At 44.2% G+C, this 15148-nt stretch overlaps 1 protein-coding gene across 1 annotated transcript; it reads left to right on the top strand.

Moving 5' to 3' along the window:
- The first annotated feature begins 12813 nt into the window (after positions 1-12813).
- Positions 12814-13611, top strand: LOC124662119 (probable carbohydrate esterase At4g34215). The gene has a single exon (XM_047200003.1). It carries the CDS (start codon positions 12910-12912, stop codon positions 13609-13611), a length of 702 nt encoding a protein of 233 aa, XP_047055959.1. The 5' UTR covers positions 12814-12909.
- Positions 13612-15148: the final 1537 nt, after the last annotated feature.

The raw sequence follows: 15148 nt of genomic DNA on the forward strand, positions 1-15148 counted from the left end.
CTATTGTTTTAGTTTTTTGTTTCTAGTTTTCATACACGCTCCGTCGGACATTCACTGGGCATCAACAATGCCTGATTGCCTTCCATGCTTTCAACTCGAGACTGTGCAATGGAATGCCGATATGATCGAAGGCCAATGGAAATTTATCGGCACCAAGATGTGGAGGCGGATGACACGCTGTTAGCTCACACAACCAAGTTCAACTATGCCTTATGGTATACTACCGCGATGTTATACGAATACATCAATGTATGGACCCCGAATGGTTAGCAATCTTAGATCAAGGCCTATACAATCCCAATGGCTCAAGCCTCTAGTTTTTTTTCTTTTCGGGGAAAAAGAGCTGATATATTAAGCCACATATCTTACAGATATACCCATAGAAAGTAAATTACAATAAGGTCCTTCTGGATCTCGTCTTCGTCAACGCCGAGCGAGACGTGAGCCCCACCTCCCTTCAGCCTTGGATCAGAGGTGCCCCCTAGCGGACGGGAAGTCGCCGGTCCTCGAACTCCGAGGAGCCTCCACCGCGCCACGTCGACTCGGAAGCCATGGCTCAAAACAGCAGCTTCTTCAAACAGAACACAACCCAGCGCCACCTCTACTCGAACGCTGGACAGGGGAGAACTCACCTAGTAGCTCCAGGGAGATACGGGCGAGGATGAGGAAGACGACCAGCTGCAGAACCCCATCGGAGCTCCACAACCTCCAAAAGCCGCTCCAGCCGCGCTCCTTCCTCCACAGCGCCGCCGGCCGGCGAACTACCCGAACCTACCTTATGTACACATCGGTCCTGGGTTCCCCCACCCTCCCACCGGCACAGCGGCTGGCAGATCTTCGAGAGTACACACGCACACCCTACCCCTATGAGCACCTTCGGAAGACTGAGCCAACAAATTAGATCTTGAAGTTGATGAAGTCACCACAGACGCCTCGCTGCCGATTGGAACATCGCCTCCCACTGAATGAATACTCCGACTTTATGAGACACACATATGTCAAACCTAGAGTTTGAACTCTGGTGGGCTGGGGATACAACCACCCTCCTAACCACCCAACCTCAGGTTATTTTTTGCTCCATAAGAAAGCATTATTTAATAATAGTTGGTATATCAACTCAAGTAACTTTAGTCTTACCCTAAATTATCCTAGTGAACGAGTAGCACAAACACCTCATGATCTTACCCAAGAGAGGTATGCAACAATCTTGTACGAGCAACTAAATTGGGTACCAATACTGAGATTCAAAAAAAAGTAACTTGTCATTTTTAATTTTAAAAGTTCATTTTGTAAAAAAAGAATCTTATGTGATAGCCAACCCAATGACAAGTCAAGATCAGAGGTAGTGATTATGGCGCGAAGCATTGTCCTTAACACGGACACAAACATTATTAGAAATAAATATACTCATGAAATAATTATAATATTATATTTACGTTAAAGAATGTAGACAATTATTTTACATGGTAATGCCCCAAAAATCATCGATAGACGTAAAAATCATGCACTATTTTGACTGTAGAAAAAATAGCCGACATTTAACCCGATATTCTTTGATTTTTATATTTTACAAAACACGTTAACAACAAATTTAAGAAATACTAAAGAACCAAACATGAGGCTTTATTTTTAAAAATCCTTGAATGATGAAGAACATATGCGAGAGGAAATAATTAAGAGTTTGTGCAACATATAATTTCTTGATAATTACAACCCATTATTTGGCACACAAGCTCATGTTAATATTTTTTACAATCATGCATGTACACTTGAAGGTATTTATTATTGAAGCTATCAAAGTCTAGTGATGATAGATTGTTGTTGGCATTGTTGAGTGTATACAACCAAGAAGCATGATAAATCCTCATAGCGTATAAACCATGTGTTTGAGATAAAAAAAAAAAAGAACCACTATACACTTGTATAGGATGAAAGATAGGCTAGCTCGTTCTTGAGTTACGAGAGGCACCCATCTATTTATATTGCCCGGCATTTGTTAGATTTGTGGAACATGTTGATCGGACCCAGTGATTTGAAATATTAATATTATATTCTTCCAACAAAATATCTGGACGAAAGAAGCCTTGGATCAGTTTATCCGCTATGCATAGACTACTCGCTAGAAACATCCAATTGGCACACTCTAACGTTCTCCATTGCTGTCACTCATTAACTAATGGCAGTACATTTTTTGACAAAAAAGCAGAGCTTTTGACAAAACAAAACATGTCTACGACATCCAAACCCACGGTTGCTTTTGCTAGACATTGAACTTTCTCATGCTTGAAACGACTCTTTTCGAGAATTGCAGCGTGCGCTTTGTAATCATGCAGAAAGTGTCACCAACGTGCATAATTTCAGTTCTTTGATAGCACTATGAACCTCTAAGCACTATGAATAAAACAGCAACATACTTTCCAATCATGTCTGCCTCCGAAGTTTCGTTCCATTCCACCACAGACCCCGCATCAACGTTGAAATTCAGATAATCTTCTGTCCAGTTTCAGGGGAAAAAAACGTTAAAATTGAGAAATTCCAACTCCGGATCTGAATATTAGGCATTTCCAGTCGCGCCCCTCGAAGCGTTCCCCAAACCGCGCCGGATTGAGCGTTTGGGGAACGTGTTTTGTTCGTGCCGCATTTGGGGGACGTCGCTCCCCAGCCGCGTCCCCCAAACGCCGCCCCCAAATAAATTTTTAAAGCTTTTTTAACACACAATCATTTATCAAATATAACATAGGAATAAATATGTTTGCGGAGATAGTTTTCAAATTAAAATACAACAAAAAATAAAACAACTAAACAAATGTAATAAATAGGGCTAGATCAAGGTGCCGCGGCATTTTCTTTGATCCTCCACAAATGCTCAATAAGATCAGCTTGAAGTTGATCATGAACATTGCTGTCACGGATCTCTGCGTGCATGGCGAGAAAATTAGCAAAATCTGCAGGCAACTCATGATCAACCTCCGCAAGAGGACCCTCACACTCATAGGGACCAACATGTGTCCTGGCATGATTCTTGCAGTCATCCTTGATGATCATGTTGTGTATGATCACACAAGCCTGCATCACCTCCCACATAGGTCGTGAGACCAGCTTAGAGCAGGGTACCGGACAATGGCGAATTGTGCTTGAAGCACACCAAATGCCCGCTCGACATCCTTCCTGCAAGCCTCCTGTCGCGTAGCAAAGTGGGAATTCTTCAGACCTGATGCATTCGAGATTGTTTTGACAAAAGTGGCCCATTTTGGATATATATCATCGGCTAGATAATAGCCTTTCGTATATTGGTGGCCATTGACCTCATAGTTGCATGGTGGAGCATGCCCTTCCACTAGTCTGCTGAACACCGGAGACTGCTGCAACACGTTGATGTCATTGTGTGATCCCGCCATGTAAAAAAAAATGCCAAATCCACAGGTCATAATCTGCCACAGCTTCAAGCACCACACTACAATATCCATGACGCCCTTGGTATATACCTTGACAAGCAAACGGGCAGTTCTTCCATGACCAGTGCATGCAATCGATGCTTCCAAGCATTCCAGGAAATCCGCTGGCAGCATTTTGTGCCATGATCCTTGCAGTCTCTTCCTCAGTTGGCCCTCTCAAGTAGTATTTACCAAACTTTCCCACCACAGCTCGGAAAAACTTGTACATGCACTCAATGGCAGTAGACTCACTCATGCGAAGGTAGTCGTCCTGGGTATCAGCAGGTGCTCCGTATGCAAGCATCCTCATGGCGGCGGTGCACTTCTGAACCAACGAGAACCTGACAACGCCTACAGCGTCGAGCTTGAGCTTGAAGTAGGGGTCAAACTCTCGAACGCCGTGGAGGATATTCATGAACAGACCCTTGCTCATCCTGTACCAGCGCCGAAAATTGTCTTCATGTGTTGCACCATCTGCAAAGTAGTCGTTGTGCAGGATGGTATGCCCCTCCATCCTCTGTCGGGGCTTGGACTTCTTTCTCCCTGGCCTTGATCCTCCGTGGCGCGGTCTCTTCCTCTTCTCCGCCTCGGCGTCAACCATGTCCTGGAGGGACGCGATGATCAGCAAATGCTCCCGGAGGTCGTCGTCGAAGGCTTGCTCGTCCTCCAGCAGCAGGGCAAGCATCTCATCGTCGCTATCCATGTCTAAAGCAAAATCAATGGTTAAAATTGCCCCGAGGCAAACGACGCAACGAACAGCGGCCAATCGCGCCTACCTCGCAAGTCGTCGAGCACCTTGTGTGCGTGGAGGTGGGGCGGATTTGACGCCGCGTTCTGGGACGCGATGGCGAAGCGGCGGCGGCGGCGGAACGACCGGCGGAACGACCGCGACGATGGTGCCGACTGTCAGAAGAGATCAGACGCTCAAACGGCCGACAAATCCAGTGGCGGCGGAGGGGTGGGAGACGCGGGAAGGAAGGAGCGACGAGAAAAAAAAGGCGCGAATCAACGGTTTATGAAAATACTCGCCGACATGTGGGAGCCCGCCTCGCTTTTCATTGTGTCCGGCGTGCCCGGTGCGCCCCCTGTGGGACGGGGACGGGCTCGGGACGCCGGACAGCGTATCGGGACGCGCCGGACAAAAATCGAGTTTGGGGGACGCGGCTGGAACCGTTTTTTGTCCGGCGCGTCCCAAATAGCTTTAGGGGACGCTTTGGGGACGCAAGTGGAGATGCTCTTAATGCCTTATTGCCGATGGACCCAGAAAGGGTCGGAGCTGTACGCGGCGATGGTGCACCGGGCCCAGGTGGCCGTGGAGACCGGCGGCCGGATCGGGGACGTGGTATGGTGCCATGGGGGAGAGCGGCATGGTTAGGCTAGCGGACGCGATGAGTACATATGGGCAATGGATGTGCTCGCTCGTCCGCAATCTCCGCGCCGACCTCGCCATAGGCCTCCTCCTCATGCATCTAGGTGCGACATCTGGTTGGCTGCTGGCCTATGTACTACTACTGATTGGTCCGTTATCGTTAAACGTTCCTATATTTCAGGTTGGCCTCGCGTGAGTGCTCGGGTAGCATATCCAAGTCGTGAGTCCATCTTCGACCGGGCGATCCATTCTACGTCCACGCGTCTAGATCGATCGAATCAGATAAAATCGTAGCTCAGCGAGCGGATGTTTTTTTTTTCGAAATGGGATATACCCTGGCTTCTGCATCATGACGATGCACACAGCCATTTATTAGAAAAGGTTCAAAATAGTATCGTTTACAACTCACGCATCATCGAGGTTTGATAGAAAAATCAACCATCGAAAACAACACATACTATGCCTACATGTCAACATAGCCTTCTAGTATGTTGCCAACCAGCCTGGCACACAATATCCTGAGCGACCATCAGGAGCCGTGTGCATCTAGAAGCCATGGCATCCCGCTGCCCCTCCGGAGAGAGGAGAGCCAAAGCTGGACCCAATGTGAGACCATATGGATAACCTGCAAAAAATGAAAAGAGACTTTTTAATTAAAAATTATATCATTTCTAACCCTCCAAAATCCAAATAGATCAACATAAAACAGAAACCCCAATCCAAATAAAAGCCTTAGATTGTTTATCTACTCCATTTAACCAATTACCAAACATATTAGTAATATTGGTTGGAGGTGGAAGAGCATAAGTGAAATTAAACGTACGTCATAAGAGCTTACCTAAAGGGCATTCAATAAAAAGGTGTTGAATAGTCTCCTGTTTCCCACAGAAAACACATTTTGTACACCCATTTCAATGACGTTTAGCTAGGTTGTCCTTAGTTAGCAGAACCTTATTACTCAAAAATCACATGAAAATCTTAATCTTAAGTGGAATTTTAACCTTCCAGAGATACTTTCTCAGAAAAGAGGTATGGTCACACATAAGATCTTCATACATCGACTTTACTGTAAACAAACCATTAGATGTCAAATTCTAAACAAAACGATCATCCTCTTCATTCAAATTTACCATCATGAGTTTTCGACATAATTGTAACCATGAAGTCCATTTGTTACCACTCAACACCCTTCGGAAAGTAATATTCAGCGGTGTTTGGGCTAAGACATGTGCAACTGTGACATTCTTATGGTGTACAATATTATATAAGGACGAATACTGTTGAGCCAAAGAAGTATTTCCTAACTAGGTATCTTCCCAGAAGCGGATACTCATACCATTACCCACTTTGAAAAGACCCCTAGAAAAAACTCTTGTTTGACCCCCATCAATCCTTTCCAGAATAGGGAATCGGTAGGCCTAGTTTGCACCTCCGATAAAGTCTTCTGTCTTAGGTATTTATTATGTAGAAATTCTTGCCACACCCCATCTTCATTCAGAAGTTTAAAGAGCCATTTACTCAATAAACATCTATTTTTGATTTCGAGAACCTCAATACCTAAGCCTTCTTGATCTTTGGGTCGACAAATGATGTTCCATTTTGTAAGCCGGTATTTTCTTTTGTTTTCATCGGACTGCCAAAAGAACCTAGATCTATAGAAGTCCAAAGGTTTCCTTACCCCAACAGGTATTTGCAGGAAAGACAACATAAACATCGGTAAGCTAGTTAATACTGAATTAATAAGGACTAACCTATCACCATAAGATATTAACTTCCCGTTCCAGCATCCTAATTTACTCTCAAACCGTGTTTCTACCGGATACCAATCAGAATTCCTGATTTTTTTTTGTAATGGATTGGAATACCCAAGTATGTAAAGGGGAGTTGTCCAGCATCACATTCAAAGATCTGCTTATACTGGTCCTCCTCCTCCTTTGCCTTTTCAAAATAAAAAATCTCACTTTTATGGAAGTTAATCTTAAACCCCGATAGCTCTTCAAAGAGGCATAAAATTAATTTCATATTAACTGCTTTGTGGAGGTCATGTTCCAAAAAAAGAATAGTATCATCAGCGTACTGTAGTATAAAGAGTCCTCCCTCAACTAAATGTGGAATTAACCCTCCGACTTGGCCATCCTCTTTTTCTCGTTCAATTAAGATGGCAAGCATATCCACTACAATATTAAAAAGCATTGGAGATAGAGGGTCCCCTTGCCTTAGACCTTTTTTTGTCTGGAAATAATGACTAATATCAACATTCACTTTCACCCCCACACTACCCCCTTGAACAAACTGTTGCACCAATCTACCCCATTCTGGAGCAAAGCCCTTCATTCGCAACGTTTGTTGTAAAAAAGGTCATTTCACCTTATCGTACGCTTTCTCGAAGTCGATTTTAAATAACACCCCATCCATTTTCTTAGTATGTAACTCATGGATTGTTTCATGAAGTATGACTACCCCTTCCAAAATATTTCTACCTGGCATAAAGGCTGATTGAGTTGGCTTTATAACTCTTGAGGAAACCCCCGTTAGTGGAGATCTTAAAACATATATTTAGCAAACAAATAGGTCTATATTGTTGTATTTGGACCGCATCCTCTTTCTTGGGTAGTAATCTGATAACACCAAAATTTAGTTTGTAAAGGGGCAAATCCCCTTTGCTAAACTGTAAAAACAAAGCCATCAGATCATCTTTTATTACTTTTCAATTTTTTTGATAGAACTCAGCTGGAAAGTGATGACGCGTAAAGCACACGCCCGTTGGGAACCCCAAGTGGAAGGTGTGATGCGTACAGTAGCAAATTTCCCTCAGTAAGAAACCAAGGTTTATCGAACCAGTAGGAGTCAAGAAGCACGTTGAAGGTTGATGGCGGCGGGATGTAGTGCGGCGCAACACCAGAGATTCCGGTGCCAACGTGAAACCTGCACAACACAACCAAAGTACTTTGCCCCAACGAAACAGATGAGGTTGTCAATCTCACCGGCTTGCTGTAACAAAGGATTAGATGTATAGTGTGGATGATGATTGTTTGCGAGAAAACAGTAAAACAAGTATTGCAGCAGATTGTATTCGATGTAAAAGAATGGACCGGGGTCCACAGTTCACTAGAGGTGTCTCTCCCATAAGATAGCATGTTGGGTGAACAAATTACAGTCGGGCAATTGACAAATAGAGAGGGCATAACAATGCACATACATGATATGATGAATATTGTGAGATTTAATTGGGCATTACGACAAAGTACATAGATCGCTATCCAACATGCATCTATGCCTAAAAGTCCACCTTCGAGGTTATCATCCGAACCCCTTCCAGTATTAAGTTGCAAAACAACATACAATTGCATTAAGTATGGTGCGTAATGTAATCAATAACTACATCCTCGGACATAGCATCAATGTTTTATCCCTAGTGGCAACAAGACATCCACAACCTTAGAACTTTCATTCTTGTCCCAGATTTAATGGAGGCATGAACCCACTATCGAGCATAAATACTCCCTCTTGGAGTTAAGAGCAAAAACTTGGCCGAGCCTCTACTAATAACGGAGAGCATGCAAGATCATAAACAACACATAGGTAATAGATTGATAATCAACATAACATAGTATTCTCTATCCATCGGATCCCGACAAACACAACATATGAATTACAGATAGATGATCTTGATTATGTTAGGCAGCTCACAAGATCCGACAATGAAGCACATGAGGAGAAGACAACCATCAAGCTACTGCTATGGACCCATAGTCCAGGGGTGAACTACTCACTCATCACTCCGGAGGCGACCATGGCGGTGAAGAGTCCTCCGGGAGATGAATCCCCTCTCCGGCAGGGTGCCGGAGGTGATCTCCGGAATCCCCCGAGATGGGATTGGCGGCGGCGGCGTCTCGGCAAGGTTTTCCGTATCGTGGCTCTCGGTATCGGGGGTTTCGCGACGAAGGCTTTAAGTAGGCGGAAGGGCAACGCGGGGGCCACACGAGGGCCCCACATGCCGTGGCCGCGCGGCCGGGGTCCGGGCCGCGCCGCCCGTTGTGTCGGCGCCTTGTGGCCCCACTTCCTTTCCCCTCGGTCTTCCGGAAGCTTCGTGCAAAAATAGGACCCCGGGCGTTGATTTCGTCCAATTCCGAGAATATTTCTTTACTAGGATTTCTGAAACCAAAAACAGCGTGAAAACAAGAATCGGCTCTTCGGCATCTCGTTAATAGGTTAGTGCCGGAAAATGCATAAATACGACATATAATGTGTATAAAACATGTAGATATCATCAATAATGTGGCATGGAACATAAGAAATTATCGATACGTCGGAGACGTATCAGAAAGCCATCTGGTCCAGGAGCTTTATTCAGTTCCATGTGAGAAATTGCCTCAAAAAACTCCTCTTCCGTAAAAGGGGCCGTCAAGATCTCATTCTCTATTGATGAAATTTGCGCAATATGATGGATCTCCTCTTCAACTAAACAAATATTGCTTGGTGCCGGTGCCCCAAACAATTTCTTATAGAATTGAGTAATATAGACCTTCAAATTATCTTCCCCAACAATAGTTCCCTCTTGTTGCTCTAATTGGAAAATTTTCTTTTTTCGGTGTTTACCATTCGCTATTAAGTGGAAATACCTCGTATTATTCCACCTTCTTGAGTATGCTTAACTTTCGCTCTTTGGGTTCATTTAGACTCCTCTTCTCTTCTTAATTTATTCAGACTATCATTTGCCTTTTTAAACTCCTCCCTTTCATTTGTATTCAAGACATTTGTTTTCGCTTTCAAATCAAATTGATCAATGATGTTTAACAGTCTCTCTTTTTCTTTTTTATACTTTCCACTTTGATTTTTTGCCCATCCCTTAAGAAATCTTCGTATATGTCTTAACTTATTTAACCAAACCTCCATTGGACTAGCTCCACCCACAACTGATTTCCACTCCTTTACTATCATGTCAAAAAAAAACCTCTTGTTGCAACCAATGTAGCTCAAAAGAGAATTTTGCCTGATTACCCAGATGTGCTTTCACCCCTGAATCAATCAGTATTGGAGTATGATCAGAATCAGCTCTAGTTAAAGCTCTTACAGTTACCAATAGAAATTTTTGTTCCCAAGAGATTGATGCTAGTACTCTATCTTGTTTCTCATATGTAGATTCTTCTCTCCTACTTGCCCATCTAAATTGTCTCTCAGTTAGAGCAATTTCACGCAAGTTGAAATGCTCAATGATTGCATTAAAGACAAAGGGCCAACGCGCCTTAAAATTATCATTATTTTTTTCCTCCCTGTTGCGTATAATATTGAAATCACCCCTTACCAACATAGGTAATGTTTCAGATTCACAAGTTCTCACTAATTCCGACAAAAAATCTGCTTTGTGCATGTCTTGGGCAGCCCCATACACCGGCACCAGAATCCATTCAAATCCATCTCTCTTACATTTAATATGAAGCTTAACACAAAAATCTCCCGTGCTTACCTTTAACACTTGGAGTGTATCGGAGTTTATTCCCACTAGAATATCCCCCGAGCGACCATGTGGTAGTAAACAAAACCAAGATAAATTATATCCCGCAGCTAATTGGTTCAAAAAAGGGACATAAAAATTAGATCTCCCAGTCTCCAACAAGGCTATGAAGTCTAATTTATCTTCCCGAATTGCCTCTTTCACAAACAAATGCTTAGCAGTATCACCAAAACCCCCTGGATTCCAGTTAATTCCTTTTAGATTCTGCATTATGAAAATTGTTTTTAATTCTTTTTCTAGTACTTTTGCGAATATTGCTAGTATCGTACACTTTTCTCTGTCTATTTTTCTTTACCTTGACAACTGGTTTAAGATATTCCAAGTGATCATCTAAATCCAGTGGGATATCATCATCCTCAATCAAATCCTCACAAAGGGTAGATACTTTTGACAATACAAGAGTCTCCCGACCTTCCTCCTTATTCTCAATCTCAGTCATTTTTTTTTCAAAATCGTTAAGATTAGTTTCTCTTCCACCATTTTAATCCCTAATAGATTTGCCTATCTCTCCTTCTGAGTTTCCTAAGGATACACCTAAGGGATCCGCTCTCTTAACTGGAATATTAACAATAGAGTATATGGGAATCGCAAACTAACCTGTATTGAAAGACTCATCCGCAACTACGCATTCTAAAAATAGATTGCTGCGGCGTTCGGAACGACGCAAAGCCGCCCCAAATTTGGGTCTGGTTTGGGTGGCCGCAGACACCAAGGGCTGGCCTATCGCGTTCTCTCCTTGTCCTCCCCTGGCATGCGTGTCTACCTCCCAAATCAAAGTCACTCCACTCTAGTCCCCCCAAACCTAGAGGATGTCCGACGAAGCTGCCGCCGCCACCACCATCGGAGACGAGGAAGAGCTCGCTGTTGTTGTCGCTCCTGTCGTGGAGGAGGCCCCGACCGTTCCGATGGTCGCGTAGCCCGCGGAGGCGACGAAGAAGGCGAAGCTCGAGCTCACTGCAAAGCAGAGGGCAGTCGAGAACAAGAAGCGGGCCGAGCGATGCAGGACGCTCGATCAACGAAAGAGGGAGATCTCTTTAGAGATAATACACTCCGATATTAAATAATTATATATTTCTATACATATGATAATTTGAATTCGACTACTACTCGAACACTTCCCATTGAAGCTCAGGACTGTCTTGGGATGAAGCTGATGATTGATGGATAAAAGTGATAGCGTAGGTTTCTTGGTGATGTTCATCTTGCTTGGAAAAACCTTGCATTTTGATCTAAAATGATACCTTGACTATTCTGGTTTGCTAAACATTTTGCTGTTGATAGTGGAACCTGGAGCATATTCTTCATTTGAAAAATAAAATGATAATTTGAATGGTTATATAGAGGAGAGCTTGGTTTGATTTTGATATATTACATAACACCTTAACATAAAATCTAAGAAGCTCTAAAACAATAAACGCGATTCTTTTAAATCGTTAATAGGTGAAAATTTATTTTGAAAGATAGTTTAAGAGTTTCTTTCAATACATATTTTCCTAGTAATTACCACAAATAATTTGGTTCACATTTCTTGTGTTACTTTTAATTATTTACATTGAACCATCTACACTTTATGTTTTGCTATCAAAGATAAGTGGTAATATATCGTTTTAGGTATTGTAAGGAGGATATGGCCAAGATGCATAATTCATCCTCATAGCGTGTAAACCGTGTGTTTGAGCTAAAAAAAGAAAGAAATATTTTGACCACTAGACACTTGTATAAGATAACATATAGGTCAACTTGTTCATAAGTTAATTACGAGATGCACCCACAACGCTTCAAAGATTGAAGCTATCTATATTATTGCCCGACATTTGTTGGATTTGCGAAACATGTCAACTGTATTACTGAATGATCCAAAATATCTAAATTATTATATGTTTCCAACCAAATATCTGAAAAAGAAGAAGTCCTCTCATGATTTATCCACTATGCATAGACTACTCGCTAGAAACATCCATTTGGCACAGTCAGAGAGCTAACGTTTTCCATTGCTGTCATTCATTAACTATCATTTGTGGCAAAAAAAAAGCAGACCTTTCTATGCATTGATCAAACAAAACCCTACCAGCTCCATGTCATAGTTGGTTTTGCTAGACAGTGAGTTTTCATGCTTGAAATGAATCTTTACGAGAATATAGTGTGTGCTCTCGCCTCATGCGGATTGTCACCAATGCAACGTGCATATATAGTTTCAGGTGTTTGGCAGGGTTCTTTATAAATCTCTAAGCAGTCAACCGCACACTTTCCATTCATGTCTTCAGAAATCCCAACTCCGGGCCACATCAACGTTATCTTTTCCCTGAGTTGATCCCACTCAGAATGTTTGACTCCGGTCGAACTCGAACGCGTGCGAAGGCCGGCAGCGACCAACCTCACAACACGCTTTCTCCTTGTTCTTCGCATATTCAAATGCTTACTCTGCCGAACGTTCCCGCCGCAAGCAAGCCTGACATACAGAGCTGCCAAATATGTTTCCTCTCCAGGCTCTCCTCCTCTGCCTTGCCGCCTCCGCCACGCCGCGCCACGCGTCGGCCGCCGACGTGCCGCCCTCCAACAAGCTCATCTTCATCCTGGCGGGGCAGTCAAACATGGCGGGCCGGGGCGGCGTGACGGGCACGCACTGGGACGGCATCGTCCCGTCCCCAGACTGCTCGCCGTCCCCCTCCGTGCTCCGCCTCTCTCCCTCGCTGCGCTGGGAGCAGGCGCGGGAGCCGCTGCACCAGGTCATCGACGGCAACCGCACCTGCGGTGTCGGGCCCGGGATGGCCTTCGCCAACGCCGTGCTACGCTCGAGTTCTATCTCTGTCGTCATCGGCCTCGTGCCCTGCGCTGCCGGCGGGACGCGGATCGCGGAGTGGGCCAAGGGGTCGGAGCTGTACGCAGCGATGGTGCAGCGCGCCCGGGAGGCCGTGGGCACCGGCGGCCGGATCGGAGCCGTGCTATGGTACCAGGGGGAGAGCGACACTGTGAGGTGGGCGGACGCTAACGCGTATGGGCAACGGATGGGCTCGCTCGTCCGCGACCTCCGCGCCGACCTCGCCATGCCGGATCTCCTCGTCATCCAGGTTGGACTCGCGTCAGGGCTTGGGGAGTACACCCAAGTCGTGAGGGATGCTCAGAAAGGATTCGCACTTCCGAACGTGAGGTTTGTCGACGCCATGGGGTTGCCGCTCCAGTACGACCACCTGCATCTCACCACCCAGGCTCAGGTCCAGCTCGGGCATATGCTGGCTCAGTCCTATTTGGATCATGGTACTACCAAGCCGTTAGATACTGCATCCACACCCTAGTTCTTCATATAGTACTACTGGCCAGTTCATTTAGCATCATATTTACTTCTCTGAGTTCTCTCGTTCCAGGGGTGCTGGGGCATGCACAATGTCGAACACCAACAACATGGTGGCTGCAGATCATGCTGGCTTGCTTCATTTTCATTTGAAGTGAGACATACATAGAGTTGAGATGGTCTTTTATCTGACAAATGAGGTGAAGAAGAAGAAATCCACCAAGCGTGAAAGTGTAGTAGAGCACCTGCTCGGTGCGCACCCGTATCGCCGACGTTGGTTTTCTTTGGAGATTCGTGAACTTGGTCTGCCGATTGCAGACAGTTAGCAGCATGCGCAGATGCTTAGCAACATAGGGACATAGGGTTGACTACAAGTTCACGAGATGTTTTGTCCAATCTGAAAAAAGTGATGGCGTGAACAGTTATCCTGGTTTTGGCTATTTGTGCACAGAGCAGGAAATCCTACTCTATTTCTTTTCGTCAGGTGGAGAAGTCCTATGTCATGCAGCTATTATATATTAAAAAATAAAATGTAATTTGCATGCGTGCATGTCGCTCCAGATTGAAAGACTATGCATGATGCTAGAAGTACTGTAGCCAATTTTTTGTCTATCCTAAGCATGCCCTGACACACTGTATGCCTCCAAAATGTGAGTTCCAAGAGCACCACAATTGCTGACAAAAAAGAAGTAGATGTCAAACAACTTTGCATGAAGCCGAAGTTAGCTTGTCTGATTAAGCTGACATCCTTCTGGTATGCTCCAGAGTCCATGCGCACATTGGACGGTTAAGATGCGGGTGCGCGGTGCGCACCTGCTCCATAAATCCGGTCTCCCCCAACATCCACCAAGCTTTGTGCACACATGGCCATACAGACATACTGCAATGTGATGCCGATGGACGCCTATACATCCAAATTCCTACCGGAAATACCATAGAAGGTTTGCATTACACATGGAATTTGCACGTTGCATAAGTTAATCAGCTGACTGGTTATAGTCTGACGTAAAGAAGTGGAGAGTACTCAACAGTCTTCAACATTGTTGCTACCTGTCGACATCTGGAATTTTTGTCCGATGTTCCTTATGCTGCAACGGTTATGTTAAGAACCGGTGCTAAAGGGTCATCACATGGCGGCTGCCGAGCGCTGCCGCAGCAGAACTCGCTACCAGTGTCTTTTTTATATCCTATTTTTTTCTAATTATCTTCCACTCCCTCTTTTTTTCTAATTTTTTTTCCAGAATTTCTAATATTTTAGTTATTTGACAAGTTTAGTCTCTAACTACACTTATCTCTAGTCAAACTACTTACTCGTGGTTTAGATGCAAATTCTTTCCCGGAAATACCATAGAAGGTTTGCATTATACATGAAATTTTCCCTTTGCACGAGTAAATCTGACTGTTATAGTCCGATGTATCGTAAAATCAGAACTGAAAAAACGAAACTAAATTCTTGCGGAAATTCATCGATGAACCTATATAGATGATAGTTGATGCTCCGATTGGGCATCAAACTTTACATAATTTGTACTAATAACCTA

The sequence above is a fragment of the Lolium rigidum genome, chromosome 6, assembly GCF_022539505.1.
Source record: "Lolium rigidum isolate FL_2022 chromosome 6, APGP_CSIRO_Lrig_0.1, whole genome shotgun sequence".
Taxonomy (NCBI): domain Eukaryota; kingdom Viridiplantae; phylum Streptophyta; class Magnoliopsida; order Poales; family Poaceae; genus Lolium; species Lolium rigidum.

Bases quoted from the DNA above. Each gene is read 5' to 3' on its own strand.
- LOC124662119 (XM_047200003.1), top strand. From the start codon at position 12,910: ATGGCGGGCCGGGGCGGCGTGACGGGCACGCACTGGGACGGCATCGTC.